The following is a 20,354-nucleotide window of genomic DNA, read 5'->3' as shown; positions in this document are numbered from 1 at the left end:
ACCCAGTCAGATTGGTGGCATATAAATAAAATTATTATTTCAATTAATTAATTATTATTACAAAGCTACAGCCAGCTTGGCAATTGCCATGATCTGTCTTGGAATCCCTCCTGTTTGTCAAATAAATGTCTGGTAGCAAGTGGTCTGCAATTGGTAAATAAGCAAAAGAATGGACGAGGTGAGAATCTGAATCTTGTTTTTAATTCATACTAAGCTTTATCTCTGGATTTTTTAGGCTTTTTAAATAAATTCTTTCCCCAAAGAGAATACACAGCACATAACTACAGCAGTATCTTTGCCACTCTGTTCCACTGCATTGCTTGTCAGCTGCAATATCATTGAAGATTACTCATTGAACATTTGATAAACAGGAGTGCAGACCAGCTCAATTCTGCGGTGGGCATAATCCCATTAAAGATGCCAGATTGTTGACAGGATTGTCACACATCTGAGGGCACATTGTCCCTCAAGAAGGTTCCCTTTAGTCCATCCATCAACCCCAAAAATCACTGTGGCCAAGGAGACAATCACTATTGTTGTTGTTTAGTCAGTCATGTCCGACTCTTCATGACCCCATGGACCAGAGCATGCTAGGCACGCCTGTCTTCCACTGCCTCCTGCAGTTTGGTCAAACTCATGCTGGTAGCTTCGAGAACACTGTCCAACCATCTCGTCCTCTGTCGTCCCCTTCTCCTTGTGCCCTACATCTTTCCCAACATCAGGGTCTTTTCCAGGGAGTCTTCTCATGAGGTGGCCAAATTATTGGAGCCTCAGCTTCAGGATCTGTCCTTCTAGTGAGCACTCAGGGCTGATTTCCTTAAGAATGGAGAGGTTTGATCTTCTTGCAGTCCATGGGACTCTCAAGAGTTTGCAATCACTATTGCTAGCGGTCAAATTCGACTAGTTCTTTGCTGATTTGAGAAGCTCCTCTGCCTGGTCCTGCCAGCAAAAAAACAAACCCATGCCTATCCAGAGGTCAAGCTGTTGACTCATTTAGCAGCAGAAATTTGCTGAGAGGGAGCACAAAAAGATCAACTCAAAAGGGTTGGGGAAAACCATAGTGCTTGAGTTCTACTAAAACCACATTGGGGCTTCATAGTGCCCTTTCTGTCTTGGAAGAGAACCTAAGATAGGCTGGTCAACTTTGGGGGACTCCCACTTCCAACAATGGCAGTATTACTTTTCAAATGGTTTTCATGCACCTTGGCTTGGCTTTAGGATAAGAACCACCCCCATTTCTCAGGAGTCGGCTGGTGGGGTCAGTACCCTAAAACTATCAGTAGATAGTGGTTGCTTAGGAAGTAATGAGAATCAGCTGACCCTGAGTGTGAAAGGCTGGTGTAAGAGCATTTTTTAAAAAAATCTGAAGGACATTATCAAGGGCACTCGATTAAATAGCATTTTATAATTTAAAATAAACCACCCCATTCACTTCTCTAAAGCTGGCACTCAAAGCCGAAAGCTGTCTATCTTCCATGTAAGTAGATTATAGCGAGAATGAAATGTGTATTGTGTGGAACAAAGTGATAAAATTTGGGGCTATTATTTGCTTGAGTCCCCTGCATGGAGCAAACTAGCACATCAAGGAGAGAGCTACAGTGGAAGATTTCCTGCCTGATAAGCATTTACACTCTGAAATGGGGCAATCCAAAATTCTTCAACCTCTGTCCAAACAGATTCTGTGGAAGCAACATCCATAAGCTACTGAAGCGATACACCCCCTGAACCTTTCTCCAGGAATATCTGTAAGAACTAAACGAGTGTCTTAAATCACATGGGTTTTGCCCATGCCAGCATCATGACATGCCTTTTGGCTCATCCACCCAGTTTTTTCTTACAGACGTTGCCAGAGTAAGGTGGGACTAGACCACAGGGTGGCGATTCCTATGCAGAATATCCAGCAAAATAATCTCAACTGAGCCACTGAGCAGCCACGAAATTAAAAGACGCCTGCTTCTTGGGAGAACAGCAATGACAAACCTAGACAGCATCTTAAAAAGCAGAGACATCACCTTGCCAACAAAGGTCTGTATAGTTAAAGCTATGGTTTTCCCAGTAGTGATGTATGGAAGTGAGAGCTGGACCATAAAGAAGGCTGATCGCCGAAGAATTGATGCTTTTGAATTATGGTGCCGGAGGAAACTCTTGAGAGTCCCATGGACTGCAAGAAGATCAAACCAATCCATTCTGAAGGAAATCAGCCCTGAGTGTTCACTGGAAGGATAGATCGTGAAGCTGAGGCTCCAATACTTTGGCCACCTCATGAGAAGAGAAGACTCCCTGGAAAAGACCCTGATGTTGGGAAAGATGGAGGGCACAAGGAGAAGGGGACAACAGAGGATGAGATGGTTGGACAGTGTTCTCGAAGCTACCAGCATGAGTTTGACCAAACTGCGGGAGGCAGTGGAAGACTGGAGTGCCTGGCGTGCTCTGGTCCATGGGGTCACGAAGAGTCGGACACGACTGAACAACTAAACAACAACAAATGCCAAAAATTCCTTGGAGGCAACTCAACTAAATGAGCCATCCTCCTTTAGGCACAAGAAGTTCACTGGTTAGTATGCCAACCCTTTTCCTGTGAGATAAGGGTTTTAGCCATAAATTCACAGGGTTGAGAAGAGAAAACACAGGAAAACATTTTACATGTTAAAAGATACATAAGCAAGTCTTCTTAAAATAGCCATTCCCTTCTAAGAAATTGACTAACTACAGTACCTCTGAAATTCTTCTACTTTTCAAAAGCAATAGACACTTGCTAAGCCTATGACGACAGTGAAGTGATGTGTTTCAAAGCACCCTATTAAGGTCACTTGAGAGGACAAATTTCAAACTGTTCATGGAGTTATCTGGAGCACTGTATGACTTCAACTGTGAAATACGTTATGGACAATCAATAAGTAATTAGAACATCCCTAATGATTGCAACAACCACAACAAGGTTACAAAAATAAACTACAGAAACAACAAACTAATGATAGGGGATGAAGCAACTGCTAGCATAACAGCATTCATTGCATAATAAAAACTTGTGAGCTGTAATATTTATGTGAAATGCTAAAAGTAATTAGCTTTCACATATCCCCATCCCACCCGTTAACTAATATGCAGTACAGTAAATGGATACTGTTCATCTATCCAGATTTTAAAGATCAATGATAACAGGATGGAAAACCTCTGAGGATTTTTTTATTCTAGAGCTACAAAGATGGCTCTGAAAATGATGCAACTATGCATGGTGGAAAATCAACATTGCACCAACCAGCCAGCCACACAAATGCACATGCACACCCAGGGTTACAGCACAGTTCCTGAACCCAGTTGGTTATGTGTTCAAAAATATGCCCAATGCACGTGGAACCTATCCATGCTCTCCATCCCATACAAACCAATTCTGAGAGTTAAGGATTGTGCTAATTGGTCTTATGTACATTACATACCTGGTAAAACATCAGATGTGTCTTGAATCTCCAGTGTGCGGGCACTGAACTATCCTGTCTGCTACCACGCACACGATCTGTGAAATCATGTTGTGATTCAGATGTTCATTTCTAAGCTCTCTTCAGAAAAATTAGTTTATTCTCTTTCTGCGTTACAGGTACCTCGCTGAGAGTAGAAGCTTGCAATCCCATCTCTAACAAAGGTTATATTTGCATTTATTGTTTGAAAAATCTCACCAATATACCAAACAGTTCTAATATCATGCATGGGTAACTTACATACAATACATTTCTTAAACAATCCACAGCAGTGACAAGAGGAGGAATGACCACTGGGAGGAACCCAGAAAGAAGAGATTCTGTGGTGCATCTCAACTGGATGCCTTCATCTGCCCCAGCTGCAACAAAACATGTCTCTCCTGTATTCATCTCTACAGACACAGCAGGCACTGTAACTCTCCAATTGTTTGACATAACCCTTGAAGGCACACTCTTCCAGTCTCCCAAGACGGATGCCAACCTAACTTATGCACAATACATTTTTAAATGTGATAAAGGTTTGATCTAATAAGTAATTTAATATTCTATTTATTTGCATTTCCACCCCCTCTAACAAACCCCCAAAGTCATTAAAAAACACGGTTTTTCTCATGGTGAAATTTCCAGAATTTTCACTTTAAGTAATATTAACAAGACTGCTGGTGCTGTTACCAAGTGCATTTATTTTGCACTCAACAGCTGCTGTATTTAACTCTCAGTTGCTTGATTCTACCTGCACCTGTACAAAATATCTTATTTACAATATTTCAGTTTCGCATTTGGGTCTCCAAAAGAGCCCCCTTCCAATATTGAGTGGAAATATATAGTTATGTTTTTGGTGCAGGAAGTCAGGGAAGTGGAACAGTCATGCTACTGCCCAAGAGGATGGAGGACTGATAATGGGCATGTGTTGATCTGGTGAAGTCAGGAGTTTACCAGAAATTTGAGGAAGAAGCAAAACTCCAGCCACTCCCTGCCTACTAAACGAAATGGGTACTATGCAGCTTATAGGTCGGCAAGTGTATTAGAGAACAAATTTTAGACTTTTATTTTGCCATTTGTAGGGTCCAGTCAATATTGCTTAAGAGCAGAGTATTCTTAGTTGTCAAGTTTTTGCATTCTGATGTCTTCCATTTCCCTACAGCAGCTGGACACGTGTAACTTCAAAGGCTTAAATGATTTATTCTAGTGGATTTCTTCTTTCCTAAAAACTAAGAGCTGGGGTTCAAAACCTTAAAAACAAGACACTCCAAAACAACACTCTAAAAATAAGATTAGATCTTGCTGTACTTGTAAGTGAAGTATTATCTTTTTAAGGTAGACTCAGCTTTCAGCAGCAATTTAAGCCTGGACTCATAAGGGCCAGCCACTTTCAAGTAGTCAAAATTGTGGTTCCTAAATCAAAGGACTTTTATTCAACCAGTGATCTTTAATTAAAATACAATGCTAAACAATTCACAGAGTTGTGGATTAAAATGAATACAGAACCATAGAGACTTGGTAAGGAGACAGAACCTGCTTCCAGTTAGCAGGGTCAATGGTACAAAATATGTAGGCCAGACTCTTATAAAATGGTTCCTGGAAGCCCCATTTCCTCGTTTTCTTTTTTTAAAAACCATCATTATAAAAAGTAGTACAAACTTAGGAGTCTGTTCCTATGTCCAAGAAGCAGCTATTGTATTTACTAGGAGCTATGTGCAAAAAGTATGCCCCTCTGTGTCCCACCCTAATCCCCAGAACAACAAAAAAATATCGTCTCCCAGTTTTCTACATTAAAAAAATATACAAGCATATAATACATTTATTCAATAAAGACACATTTTAGAGATCTATGTAGGAAATAATTTTGCTTACATAATTTTATAAAAGAAAAAAGACAGGATTCAACTGTTTGATTCTATTTCGTATGCAATAAATAGAGCTGGGCAAAAGTCATTAGTCCCAACAAGATTTGCCAAAGTCCCACATTTAATTCCGGAAACAGATGTTATATGAAGTAATATCGGTGTGTTCAGTAAAATTATTAGGAGTAAATGGTGATAACTTCACGGCCTCCTCCTCGTACCAAGAGCACTCTGTTCAAGCCTTCTGTCAAAACTTCCAAGAACTCCATATCTGGATGTCAAAGTAGTCAAGGTTTTAAGACCTGGAATAAAATTGTACCGAAACCTTATGGAGATTATATACTTCCCCTTCTCACACCCAAAGGTGCAAACTGCATCCCTCTCAAGGTATGTGTTAGCAAAACATACTCAGCTTGCTTTGCCTGACTTCATACCTCTAATCAGCGATGATCTCACTGGGCAAATCACTCTCATTCCCAAATTCAACTTCAGTTCCGCATGGGAAAGTAAAATGGGAATTTCTGTTACCTGTTATCAAATGTAAATTGTAGATTTATCCGGAAGCAGGAAGTGTGAGATTTTATCATTATGTAACTGACTTCCCACATTGCTATTGCCGTATCTTTCACTCTATAGGACGCACCCGACCAGAAGACGCACCTTGTTTTAGAGGGGGAGAACAAGAAAAAAAATTCTCTCCCTCTCTGCGCAGCGCCCCTTCAGCGAAGCGGCAGGAGAAGCGGAGCCCCTTCCATTTCTCCTCCCGCTTTGCTGAAGGGGCGCTGCGCAGAGAGGGAAAGCTGTGCAGCGCCTCTCCAGCGAAGCGAAGCCAGGAGAGCAAGAGGGATCGGTGCGCACCAATCCCTCTTGCTCTCCTGGCTTCAGGGATAGCCGCCATTAAGCCTCCGGAGCGCAGTGGGAGCGCTCCTGCTGCGCTTCGGAGGCTTTGCGTTGCTTTCGCTGAAACCATGGAGCCTGCATTTGCTCCATAAGACGCACACACATTTCCCCTTAATTTTTGGAGGGGGAAAGGTGCGTCCTAGAGAGCGAAAAATACGGTAAATCACTTATCTCCCCTGCATAATAGGTCAACTGTCTTTACTTCATACAGTTCTATTCAGTATTTCCCTCATCTGATTCTAATATGGCTAACAGATTTTGGGTGTTGCTGGATGGCTGCTTTGATGCCTAAAGTGCACCAAAAAAGGATACAATTTTCATCCCCATGCCTGTTTTTTGGAGGACCAGGCATGTTCAGTAACACCAGTTGGGCATGTTGTGACTTGTTTAGCACAACTCCATTGAGCTTGACGGCAGTGTGCATCCTTCGCACATTCGACTGGTTCCTACAACATAGCAACAATTAGAGATGGATCAGCCAGCACAATCTTACTGGTAAGTGCAAGGAAAAGGTTACTGTTGCAGCCAAAAAAATCTTAAGCCATACAACATAGCAAATGCTTTAGTAATCAGCAGGTAATGCCAAGACATTTCCTAAAAATAAAACAAAATACTTGAGCACAGTGTCTATGAAGTCTAGTCAACTGTTGGGCTTGTGGACTGGATCTAGCTTTGAAAACAAATATATCTGGCCCTTCTGTAGACCTGCAAAATTTAAATCAGGGAGTGATAAAACATTTTGTTCCAAGTAGCATAGAAATACTATTGTTTTTGCACTTTTTCTAAGTCAAAAGGCTACCAAAGTTAATTTACTCCTTTAAGGCAGTGTTTCCCAACCTTTTTTGGGCAAAGGCACACTTGTTTCATGAAAAAAATCTCGAGGCACACCACCATTACAGCCCCGTGACGTCAGCGCGCAGCGTCACGCCGGGAGGGACATGAATTGCTAGCAAATTACATAATCACCTCCTTGAGGGCTGGCTCATCTTCTCCGAAGGCAGAACCCCATTAATTAACAGCACAGACTCACACCATAGCCAAGACGAGGGGGGAAAACCTCAGTCATGCACAGTCATGCACATGTGGGGGCTAAATGAGGACGAAGACTGGGCAGAGAGCAGGGTTCAAATCACCCCACCTGGCCAGGACAATCCCTGGGTGCTCCCTTGGGCCACTCGCCTGACCCACCTCGCAGGGCTGTTGTTGCGAGGATAACATGGGGAGAACCACGCGCGCCCCCGGGAGCTCCTTGGAGGAGAAAGCGGGCGATGAATGCAATGCACGAAATATATGAGAGGCGACCAGGTTTTGCAGGTGAGGGGCCCCCGCCAGCCTCCGCTTCCAACACCCGGCGCAACGACGCCGAAGTTTCCCCCCGGGCTCGGCTCGGGGAGCAGCGCTGCTCCCCCCCGGCTCCCCTTCGCCCTCCCGGCTCTCTCTGCCGCCCACTGGGGACCCCCCTCACCTGCCAAGTCCGGAGCGCCGGTGGAAGTTGCATGCATGCATGCAGGGCGCCGCGTTGCCATTGCATTGCACTGCACTCCATGCAACGCCTGCACGCATGCATTGCCTTGCACGCCCGCCAAGGGGTCTCCCCGCGGTCCGATGCGTCCCCTCCGGCACGGACGCAGCATTGCAAAAATTAAAAACCCCCGACGCAGCCCTACCTGGGGGGGCAGCCTCCGCCTCCGCCGCTCCGCCTCCGCGGGGATCCCCGGGCTCCATCCTGCCGCCCGATCTCCGCGGGGGCGCAGGCAGGCTGCGCGGGGTCTGCGCGGAAGAGCCCCTGCCCGCCCGGCCACCGCCGCTGCGCTCATTCCATGGCCGGGAGAAGAGCGCTTCAAACAAAACGCCCGGCCCGCCAGGCCACGCTGGGAAACGTAGTTCGCGCACCCCGCGCGGGCGCGGAGCCCAAGGGCGAGGGGACTACGGATCCCGGTAGCCCCTGCGCCGGGGACGGAGGGGGAGAGGCCGGGTGCAGGGATGGAGGGACGGGTGGGCGAGCGAGTGAGTGAGTGGCAGCCGCCAAGCCTTGGCCGAGAGCCAGGAAGGGCCTCCCCAGAGGAGGAGGAGGAGGAGGAGGGAGGCGCAGAGCGGGAGGGAGGGAGGGAACCCCAGGGGTCATCTAGTGACGGCGCCCCAATCAAAAATTTGACTTTAAAAAAAAAAATCGAATTTTTTAATTTTTCCCGCGGCACACCAGGCAACATCTCGCGGCACACTAGTGTGCCGCGGAACAGTGGTTGGGAAACACTGCTTTAAGGGTTCTTTCATCAATGACTTCTTCATTCTTACATTGACACAGAGCAAGGGCAAGAAACCCATTTTTTTCTCAGGGAATCACATTTTCCACCAGGAATAATCTGCTGAGAACTGCCTGGTGGCATAGGAGACTTGCTCCAGCCTGATTATTTTGGTTGCCCTTCTCCGTATTTGTTCTAATTCTGCAACATCCTTTCTAAGGTGTGGTGACTAAAACCGCACACAGCATTCCAGGTATGGTCACAACATAAATTCACATTTCAGTATTGGTAGTTTTATTTCTGATTCCTTTCCGTATAACCCTCAAACTGAATTTTACGTTTTTCTACAGCTGATGCATACTGGGTCAAAATTTTAATTTAGCTATTCCACAGCAGACTCCAACATCCCTATCTTGCCCCAGGCACTGTCAGCTCAGACCCCATTAATGTGTGTGTGGAATTAAGTTTTTTGCCCTGATGTGCAAAAACCAAAACAAGGAAAGGAAGGCTGTGGGCTGCATCTGGCCAAGGAAGAAGCCTCCGTAATATTTTTCTGCAGTGCTCCAACAAAGAGAATTGCCTCTGAAGGTGGAAAACTTTTTCCAAAATGTGTTGGGCATTAACAACATTTTCTTGCCCCAATGTGCAACACTTAAACTGAACTGTATTTGCCACTTTAATATTAATTCTCAGGGGACATGAATGTCACTGGAGAAAGAGAACCAATAAATTAGGCTTAGATTTCTGTACAGTATGTGCCTAATTTTAGACAAATTATATGCTCAGCTGCTCCCGTTAACGTAACACTAAAGTTTTAAAGTACACTGATTGTGAAAATTAAAGGACACAACTTTATAGAACAATAACAGCTGCTACGTTACCTTCGAAAAACTCAAAAGGCAGATGCCATTCTTCTTATGAATGCAGTACAGTGGTGCCTCGCAAGACGAAAAGAATCCGTTCTGTGATTCTCTTCGTCTAGCGGTTTTTTCATCTTGCGAAGCAAGCCCATTGACGGATTAGCGGATTAGCGCTATTAGCGGCTTATCTGCTGATTGGATCAGCTGATAAGCGGCTTAGCGGCTTAGAAAAAGGGGGGGAGGAAAAAAACCAGCAGGAACTCGCAAGACATTGTCGTCTTGCGAAGCAAGCCCATGGGAAATTTGTTTTGTGAAGCACCTCCAAAACGGAAAACTCTTTCGTCTAGCGAGTTTTCCGTCTTGCGGGGCACCACTGTAATGGGCAATACATGCCCTGGAAGATTCTCCAACTGAGGAGTTCCATCACATTTTTCAAGGGTGGCGAGGATACAAAAGTTAACTGTTAGGGTCCTTTTGCCCTTTATTTTTGTTTCTTATTCTTTAAATATAACATGCTTTGGAACAAGCTAGGGTACAAAGCCAATTTCAAGCCATGACTTAGTATCTTTGCTTGTTCTGAAGCTGTTAGCCATAGTTTCCTGGTCCAGAAAACAAGCGTTATCTGGAGTCTTCCTCGTTTGTTTGCTCCTTCATGTCAAAGGAGGGACAAAGAGGTCTCATGGACAGCTGCAAGTCACATTCACCTTGCCTTATTAACCCAAGATATGATCATCTAATTGCAGCACTTGCTCCTGACCTAGAGAATTGTGGGAGCACAAGAGTCCTGCTACATAAATATGTAAGGAGTCAACTGCATAAGCCTAATCATGGGTCTACAGTCATACCTAGGGTTACAGACGCTTCAGGTTGCGTTTTTTCGGTTTACGGACTGCTGAAACCCGGAAGTAACCAGGTTTTGGTGGTCGCGCATGCGCAGAAGCACTAAATTGCACTTTGTGCGTGCACAGAAGCGCCGAATCGTAACCGGTGCATGCGCGGACGCGACGCTGTGGGTTGCAAACGTGCATCCTGCACGGATCACGTTCGCAACCCGAGCGTCCACTGTATATGAAGCAGGTCATGGGTTTCTGTGTGCATGACTGGTGACAGTCTGTGGTCTGGCACACAGCTGGATTTTGTGCATTCAAGAAACCAGATCCACGGGCAGAAAGCTTTCGGCAGGCTGATCACATCTGCTGAATCAAGACACTTAGGTGCCATACAATGATGATGGAGGATGGATATGTAAAAAGACATTTAAAAAAAAAATGTGAGAGAAACATCAGTGCTATGTGTGAAGATTTTTGGAATAAAGAACTGATGACTCACACAGAGGGAAAATCAAAGAACAAAATGACAGGGATATTCAACAAAAAAGAAAAAAAGGCAGAGAGAGCCCTTAGTAATGCTTCAAAGCAGGGGGATGGAAGAAGTCACAGGAGAACAAAAACTTGCATCGCAATCACTTTCATGAGGTTGAATGATCTGCCTCAAAAATGACTCATTTATCCACATTAGTTTCTTTTTATAATCTTATCTGCTGCTATGTCCCCGTCCCCCGTCCCCCGTCCCCCCCGTGGGTGAAGAGTTTGAAGGTATGCAATATTGCACACTATTCTTACAAATTAAGCAACTGAACACAATATAGCCTAACAAACTCATGAGATTAATATCTGCATCTATCTTTCCCACTTCCTAATTATTATTATTTTTTAAATCACCTTTATTGTCATTGTTATAATCTTTGCAATTATGTCAATGTTAGCTTATCCAGAAACTACTATGCATCTGGTTATTGAGATAATTAAGGGGGAAAGTTGCACCCATGGGATTTTGATGAAGGAAATGTCAAATGTTTTATACAGGCAAATGGTGACCTTCATTTTATGAAACACATAATGTGATTTACTCTGAAGAAAAGTAGTAATAAAAAAGGGGCACCTAGCTTAGAAAAAGGAGAAAAGCGTAAAAGGAAAATATGACAGGAAGGATAAGCCATCACATTCACATGCTAAAACATAATGCACAGGCCCAGTGAAGATTCAAAAACAGCTAATTTGGAAGAGACATGCAACAACACTTAAACAATAAAGCACAGAAAGCAGGAATAACAACCTAAATTAAATCAAATTCGACTTACAGATTTCCCCATTCTCTACATGGAAAAGAAACAAATGTGCAAAAATATTACATAGCTATATGGCATATTTTTCTAATATAGCACCTTAAAACACAATATAACTTTATTCATTTCCTAAATATTTTAATCACTAAAAATTAGTATATCTCGTGTGATTTTTAAAAACAAACCACAGCACACATTCCTAAAAGTATGGAAACGTTTAAATTGTCCCCTGTTCATATTGTACAACAGTTCTGCACTGCTCTTAAAGTGGCCCCTCTAATCTTTAAGTGATTTCCTGCAGTGTTAATAGCTCAGGGGCAGACACAGAGATGAAACTATGCAAACAAGCAACTCCTGAGTTTGCACGCTCCCTTTCCAAAATCTTCCTTCATCTGAAAAAGGAATAAATTCTGACTCAACATAATATTGTATTCATCTATACTTGCAGCATTTAAAATGCCTACTTTTAAATTTTCTGTTTCTTTATTTTTTATTTTCAAAGCTTTTTATTAGGGTGCTTTAGTTTTTAGCTTTTACTTTTTGGCTGGTTTTTCCCCCCATGTTAGTTATGGTTTTCAACCCTCTTTTTGTAATCGTTTAATATGGTCTGCAATTTTTTTTGCAGTTGGCTTTTGTGTTAATGTATTTTTCCTCCCCACAACTCCTTGATGGCAGGTGAACATCATATTTGGAAGGGATTGGATATTTTTCAGCTAGAGAGAGGAGAAGCAGAGACTGTAGTGTGGGCTAGCAGCTTCCCACCTCTGGTAGAAACAGTATCTGACCACATCAGCTCTCTTCAAAAGGCAGCAAGCAGTAAAAGACAAAGCTGTATGATCGTAACTGAGCATTCAGGTATACAATAATTCTTGGCCAGATTGAAATGAACCTATTCGGTTTTTGCCATTGCCACGGCATTCTTAAATTGGACAATCAAACGTAAATTAAAGTGGTGTAAATTTTCTTTCTGAGAGATAAGCAACCACAGCAGTAACCTTACAGAAGGCCAAAACAATAACTTCTGAAGCAGATAGGTCAGCAGGGAAGGTTAGCATGGAGACATAGGAACATATTGCAAGTACACAAACATAGGTTGCAATGCTGTAAGACATTTATGTCTTTTGGGGAACAGATTTCTATCACACTATTATTAATCTTCCTAACAAATCACCTGTTCCGCTACCGTGTATGACAATTACAGATGTGAAGTCAGTTACTTTTATTAAAAAGCTCAACCCATTTTCACATTTCTTGCTACAGAAATCTAGCAAATGCTCCACTGTCCTAGTTTATGACAGAAATAATATTTATTGTAGTGTAAATAAGGATGGACCTAAAATTATTTCTTCAAATTACAAAAAGAGGCTATATCAATTCTGCTTTATTTTAAAGGATATCTAAATTGTACAAAAAACATATATCACATTTTTTTCAGATTTGGTGCTAACTTTGTAATGCTTTACATATTAAACTATTACTAATTTTTATGTTCTGAAATTAATGTATAAATGAGGGTTTGGATAGCAAATTTCTAAAAAACGTAATGGGTAGTACTTCAAAGCAACCCATGTACAATAGATGATAAACATAATAAGCCATGTTGTGACACATAACCATGGCTTTTATTTCCATAAAAATAAAACACAACATTGTTGTTGTTTTTTCAATCTGTAGGTGCTGCCAAGTCCTGGCAAAGATTACTAGGATTACATCGCCATCTAGTGGTTGCTGAAACAAAGTGGTTCCCTTCCTTATAGTACCACTGAAATAATGATGTTGCTATGATACCAGGCCACGCAAAGCATAGACGTTTTACAGAAGGAAACATCCGTTTCTAAAGATATTCTGTCTTCTTTTATATTTCACAAAGTTTTCTACAGTTATGGCTCCTGCTTACTCATAAGCCTTCAAACTAAAACTCTGCTCCTGCTGCACTCAAGAGAGCAGAACTGAATATAAGATAGGTAAAGGTAAAGGGACCCCTGACCATTAGGTCCAGTCGTGGCCGACTCTGGGGTTGCGGCGCTCATCTCGCTTTACTGGCCGAGGGAGCCAGCGTACAGCTTCCAGGTCATGTGGCCAGTGGCGTAGCGTGGGTTGTCAGCACCCGGGGCAAGGCAAGTAATTTGCGTCCCCTAACCCGTGGATTTGCGCCCCCTAACCCGTGAATTTGCGCCCCCTAACCCTAACCCCAGATGTTGCGCCCGGTGCGGCCGGCCCCCCCTGCACCCCCCACGCTACGCCACTGCATGTGGCCAGCATGACTAAGCCGCTTCTGGGGAACCAGAGCAGCGCATGGAAACGCCGTTTAACTTCCCACCGGAGCGGTACCTATTTATCTACTTGCACTTTGCCGTGCTTTTGAACTGCTAGGTTGGCAGGAGCTGGGACCGACCAACGGGTGCTCACCCTGTCACGGGGATTCGAACCGCTGACCTTCTGATCAGCAAGCCCTAGGCTCTGTGGTTTAACCCACAGCGCCACCCGCGACCCAGAGAATAATTAGAAGACAATTCTGTTCATGTAAGAGCAAAAGTAGTACTGGGAAGACGGCTAGTAGTGTGTGTATAAAGAAAAATAGAATTACTTATATCTTCAGCATGGGATTTTATGATTTTAAGGCATTTACACCTCCAGAATCTAACTGGCCAATGTATTCTTACTGCTTTCTTCTATGAGCTACCATTTCTAGAATGGTATAAACCCATTCTATTCAATACCATTAAATGTTAGTGTGGGTTTGATCAACGTTATCAGTTTTTAATGCCTTTAAGTATCTACTTACGGTTTCATACTGAAGATATCCTTGTAGCTTGACAGGCAAGCTTCTTTATTTTTATGCTTCTCGGATATAAGCTTTTCTTTCGTCCAGGTCATTTGTATTTTGTCTGGTGTAGCAACAGCAGTGTGAGATTTGACCATTCCTGTTGAGCGGGATGCAGTGTTCCTATCATGGATTAACTGAGCCTGACCAAACACAAACAAGCAATGTAAAGATCAGCATTTTGGCAAGTCAGGGAACTCAAGGCTGGCAGAGGCCTGTAAATACTTTGCTTGCTTGTACATAAAAGCAGTTCATGTTCAGCTTATGAGAGATGCAATGTATTCAAGATGTTTATTCACCAGTTTAATGACAATAGTGGTTGACATTATTAGTTCTAAATGGGGATGGGGGATCATTCTATGACCCATATAGGAGTAGAAATAATGTATTCGACCCTGCAGATACATTTGTCTGTGACAGGATGACTTACATGAAGGCAGCTGCTCATTTTGAAGAATAAAAATATATTTATACACACATATGGTACAGAACACACATTTTCCTGAGAGTTGCACTTCACAGATTGATTCTGTGGCAAAAGTGAACCCCCGTGGAGGCACATTCCAATGTCTCTTGAGCCAAACGTATGCCAACAACCATGTTTTCAATTTCTTTCCTAATGATCTGTAGGATGGAATTTGCCTTTTATTCCCATTCTTTGCTACCTCTTACATAACCAGCTCTTGTTCCAGAAGAGGACCTCTCTTCTTATTGCACGACTGCAGAGTTTACTCAGGTTGGTGAAGTCCCTTGTTAAAAACTATGTCAACCAGATCATCTCTATTTTCTTGTTGACGCTCTCAAAGAACTCTAACACATTAGTAAGACAGGACTCAACCTTACAGAAGCCATGCTAGTTCTGCTTCAGCAAGTCTTGTTCTTCCACATGCTTGGTTATTTTATCTTTAACAATACTTTCCACCAGTTTTGCTGGGACAGGCAAGCTAACCAGCATATAATCTCTAAGATCCTCCCAAGATCCCTTTTCAAAAACTGGTGTTACATTGGCCATTTTACAGTCCCTGGGTATGGGGTCTGACCCAATGGACAAATTACATCTTTTTGTTGGAAGATTACATGATAATATAGCAAGCCACATGCCATTCAATCCTATTTCCATAGATGGCGCTACTGTTCTTTAGACCAGTGTTTCCCAACCTTTTTTGGGCAAAGGCACACTTGTTTGATGAAAAAAATCTCGAGGCACACCACCATTACAGCCCCGTGACGTCAGTGCGCAGCGTCACGCCGGGAGGGACGCACGAAAGTGTAAGTTCCAATTTTTTCCCCTCCCCCTTGCCGGGGAACCTCCAAGCTTTGGGGGGGGGAGGAGGCAGCAAAGCGAGGCAGGAAGGAGAGTGCGGCTTGGCTGGGTGAGCTTTGGCAGGGGCAGGGAATGAGAGCCGCGAGGCGGGCGCTGCGGACGGAGGCGCTGCCCGCCGAGCTCGCAGGCAGCCAGGCAGGCAGACGGCGAGAGCCCCGTGCTGGGCGGCCTCTCCTCGCCGCCGCCGCCCCGCCTCTCGCCGCCCGACTCGCCCGCCTCCCTCCAGGCAACATCTCGCGGCACACTAGTGTGCCGCGGAACAGTGGTTGGGAAACACTGCTTTAGACAGAGCAACATGACAGTAAAGTGTGAAAAAGTTTTGGCTCAAGGAACTTCTGAAACAAAATCTGGCATTTAGGATACTACAAAGCCAGTGCTTTTGATTGCTGAGAGTTTCAGCTCTGGTGTAAAATCTATACCTTTCTAAGCTTAAGTGGTATAAACTTTAAAATTAAAAACTGTCAAAAAATAGCAAGCTCACTGGTTGTAGGAACTGCATCACTTGTCACCAGAAGTCACAGCCACCATCCAAATTGTTCATTAATATCTCACCTCCATATTCATCTTATTACCCGCTATCACAATAGATGGGGAGGGAAGACATTTTAACAGCATCAAAATATTGATATTTAAGTACTATGAAATGTAGCAACATAGCAGGAAACACTGCGCAATAGAATTATTCTCTGCAAAGGCTCTGTATGTCACGTTAGTATCACAGTGCCTGTGAATACAAGTCTGTAACATCCTATATATCGTATGTAACCAGTTCAACCAGAGAGCTTTTTCATTAACGTTTGCATCAATGCACAAAATGCTGAAATGCTATAATTCTGTCACAAAGTCTTAATTACATTACTGAATTATCCTAAAACTAGTTTGAGTTAACATGTATGCATTTTCGCTTATACAGTACTGCTTTTTATATTCCTTAATTTCAATAACCGAGAAACATTCTACTTTTATACTGACAAACTGTTCGTCAAAGAATGCAGAACAGTGCAATGAATAACGAAGTAATAAACACAACAATCTACCACACTAGTGTTAACAACAAACAATTCAGACTTGTTCCAAAGAGGAGATACTATCAGAGGGATAAAGCCAAACAATATCCAATGAAGGTATTAACATTTAGGTTAATGTTTTTATTTTTTTTTAAAAAATACCTCAGGCTTTAGGACACAAATGATAATTACTGACATCAGTTACTGCTGGATTGAAAACATTTAAGATCTGATAAACCATGGGATTTAAATACAACATTTTAAAAGAACAGAAAGGGGTGACATTTACTAAATTCTAATTTTGGATTATTTTGTTATCACTTCAAACACACAACTACACTGAACTTACTAAAGGTGATCTACAAAAGGACATTCCACATTGCTAAGAACTAAAATTAGGACATCCGGGTTTGAACACAAGGAGCCACACTTGAAGTGCCATTTTTAAAATTATAACCGGGCTTAAATGCCATGTATCATGGCATTCTGTAGAACATTAAAGGCAATCATTATTTCTATATGAACAATCAAGATTCAGAAACACAAAATTATTGCTGAAGTCTATTATTAAATCTAAGCAATTTAACAAAATGAGAGAACGGCTACAATTTTGCACACAGCTGAGTGTGATAAAGCTTGAGATTTCTCATAAATACTGGAATTGTGGTAGATTGTGATTAATGATTTGGCTTCTAATATCAAAGATCATGATTTTTTAAAAATAAAGAATCTTATTGTTGTATGTTTCCTGAAAGGAGTGTCTTGAGTGCTAACCTGCATAGCCTTTAAATATTTCTGTTAAATATTGCCTAGACTTGTTTGATTGGTTCAGAGTGACAATTCTGGTGGTCCTATGATTTCTTCATGGAAGAAATCACTGCAATAAATATAACTGCGGAATGCTTATGAATGGATTTATTCCAGGAAAGTTCTGAAAACAACTTTCCAAATTTCTGTCTTTCCTGGAAACTCAGAATTTTGAACATGTGTGTTCTTGTGTGGAGAGCAGTACCACAAGTCTTTCTTTAATGTACATAGCACTGATACCAGATTCAGGGGCTTCCCCTATGAACATAAGACTTGAATACCATATTGTTCAACCAAGTGATTCAACTAAAGATACCGGGGTGGGGGGGAATATTCAGAATGGTCTATTCTGAAAAGCTGAACACTGAAATTTCTATTTTAAAAAACTCATCTGCTTTTATACCGTAGGAATAGTACTCCCTACATATAATAGTATAATTAGTAAGAATTAGAACAGGTTAGTGGTAGTAATTAGTACAGCTATGGTTTACAATGGCACTGTAAGTGTTGTCATGGGAAGGGAACAGTCAGGTGGGTACAATTTCTACCTCTTCCTCCTGAATGTCATTAGGTAGCAGATTGTCTACATCTTGACCAATACATTGTGGGCTAGAGCGGCTCTTCTTTCTGATTGAGCCACGAGACTCATCAGTGATGCTCTGAATCTGGGACAGGAAGGTCACCAGGCACAATCGGAAAAAGCATATCATTAGCTCATAAAATACAATGGCACTAGTTAAACAACAGAAGGAAGCATAGTACATCTAAACAATGGGTACTGCAGTGGGTAACTTATCATGGATTGCAGTGGCAGGTTCCTTACTGCCTCCACCTCCCGTTAAGGGACAGCAAGGATGCTGACCTGAGGCAAGGAGTGCAGTGGTGTTCCTCCCCACCAGATGATGCTTTCTGTGCTTAAGTTAGTTTTCCAATATGAGAGTAAATCTGAAAATCCGAAGACCCTACGGACATAGTGAAAGAGCCAAGGATTTCTTTAAAAAGAAAATTTGTCTGCTACTCCATTGTTAAAAAGTTGAAGAAGCCCGCTAATTAAAATGTTGATATAAGAGATTTGGAAGTCATAGGTTGGGCCTCCACTCTAGATAGAGTAATTCTTGTTTCAAATCGGTGCTGTCCTTTAATGTTTTCAGTTAAAAAAAATATTCTAAAGCGGAGTCTTTTATTAGAACAAAAACTGTATTTTTTTGTATTTTATAAGCATTTCTGATCTTCACCTTCGTAAGCATGTACTTGAGGATTGATTCCTCTTTGATATAAATGGCACTGCTCTTGTAGGTAATAATAATAATAATAATTTTATGATTTATACCCCACCCATCTGGCTGAGCTCATTAATTAGCACCAGAGTTTGGGTTTGCTCATACATTATTTTAATGGTTTTTGAAAATAAGAAAATAAAATGGATTACCTCTCTTTCCCTTTCATTTTTAGAAAGCTGCATTTGCTTTAGCATCTGAGATCTCTGTTCCATCACAAGGGTCTTCTCATACGTAAATGCTGAAATATCATTTTCAAACTGGAAAAATAAATAAATGTTATTTGCAATAAAAAGAAACCATATGCTAGTAGCCCTGATGTTTGGGTCAATCCCCTGAGACTACCCCAAAAGCAATGAAAGAAAGATGATAAAAAATAATATAAAAAATGAAAAAGGAAGCATTAAGTTAAAATTGCAATGAGAAATTGTGCTAATTTTTTATTTAGAATAGATGCAAACTGTCTATGTAGACCCTGATGATTTAACTGCCCCTCAAAATGGGGGAAGGGGGGGGCAACACATTCTTCCACTGTTCTGCTGCAACTTATGTTGCTGAAACATAAAGTTGCACATTTCCTCATTAAAAATATAGAGCTAATATACACTATGAAGATAATGGATTCTTGGACAAATATTAATTGGTTTACATATGCAGTTAAGCCCGCAATTTACGTGCATTTAACTCTTACACATTCAGCATTATGCACCTTGCAATTTTTTTTAAAAAAAGAAGGGGAAGAAAGGGGGTGCAATTCTGGGGAAATGACTTTGGCAAACCCATCTGCCATTGAACCCATTGTGTTTTGTCTATACATGATTGTGGCTTCACATGCGTCCCCCGGAATATAACTCCGAAGTAAGTTGCAGGCTTACTGTAGTCATACTCTCATCCTCTGTCCCCTTTTCAGATGGATATAAACACACATACTCCAACCTTATTCAACTAAATCCTCCAGTAGAGGGAGCTAAAATAGAGGCCAGTTTCCTCTCTGTTGGGACTACAGCCACAAATGATGAAAGTATTAGAGAAAAAAGGGTCCCTCAAGTCTAACTTGCACTGGTTGAAAAGACTGCCCACTCAGCCACAAGTTGGCGACCTATTTGTGCAGTCAGATGTAAACTCTTAAAGTAGCATTCAGATTTCTACCAGGGTGGAAGAAAAAATAAATGGACACGATCAAGTTAGTTTAACTGCAGTGAGACACCTGTTTTAACTTTCCCACTGAAATCACTAGGATGTGAATATGCTTAGCCCTGACTGGATCATAACCTAATCTGGATTGGGAGTGTTTCAAAATTATATTAAGTGTCTTTTTTTTTAAGACACTGATTTAAAACGAAATATGTGCCATGGACAAAACAAAACAGAGTTTGGCTTTTCGTGCTGTCTGAACCCAGGCTCAAGATTTGTCTCCACAAACAAGCTTGATTGGTGAGAGAAGAACAAATCTTGGTTATAGCTCAGGGTTTGTTTGCATGAAACAAACCACAAGCCCAAGGCATACACACACACACACACACACACACACACACACACACACACACACAATTATGTGAGTTGCTTTGGGGCTCACTAAAAGCAGGGGTTTTTTGTTGTTGTTTTTCAAATTACCCGTAGGTATCTTTTCCCACAATGGACATCTTAAATAACGTTCCTCAGCTAAG

The 20,354-nt window shown here is 42.0% G+C and overlaps 2 protein-coding genes across 5 annotated transcripts in view; both read right to left on the bottom strand.

The window, feature by feature from the left end:
• ABITRAM (actin binding transcription modulator) overlaps positions 1-20,354 on the bottom strand; it is a 183,849-nt gene that overhangs the window by 145,326 nt on the left and 18,169 nt on the right. The gene's annotated exons all lie outside the window — the stretch shown is intronic.
• Positions 4,863-20,354, bottom strand: part of SLC12A7 (solute carrier family 12 member 7) — a 95,802-nt gene continuing 80,310 nt past the window's right edge. For 3 of the 4 annotated variants that reach the window (XM_081206189.1, XM_081206190.1, XM_081206192.1), the window contains exons 21-25: positions 18,840-18,947; positions 17,959-18,075; positions 14,234-14,415; positions 6,533-6,666; positions 4,863-5,591 (exon numbers count right to left, since the gene is read on the bottom strand). In XM_081206189.1, the coding sequence (XP_081062315.1) occupies positions 5,500-5,591; positions 6,533-6,666; positions 14,234-14,415; positions 17,959-18,075; positions 18,840-18,947 (633 nt within the window). In that variant the 3' untranslated portion in view covers positions 4,863-5,499. The remainder of the gene's footprint in view (positions 5,592-6,532; positions 6,667-14,233; positions 14,416-17,958; positions 18,076-18,839; positions 18,948-20,354) is intronic. The other variant, XM_081206191.1, reaches the window with a different exon arrangement.

Source organism: Podarcis bocagei (assembly GCF_964188305.1).
Source record: "Podarcis bocagei genome assembly, chromosome: 8".
Classification (NCBI taxonomy): domain Eukaryota; kingdom Metazoa; phylum Chordata; class Lepidosauria; order Squamata; family Lacertidae; genus Podarcis; species Podarcis bocagei.
The sequence above is the reverse complement of the archived record's forward strand: the minus strand, read 5'-3'. Positions and strand labels throughout refer to the sequence as shown.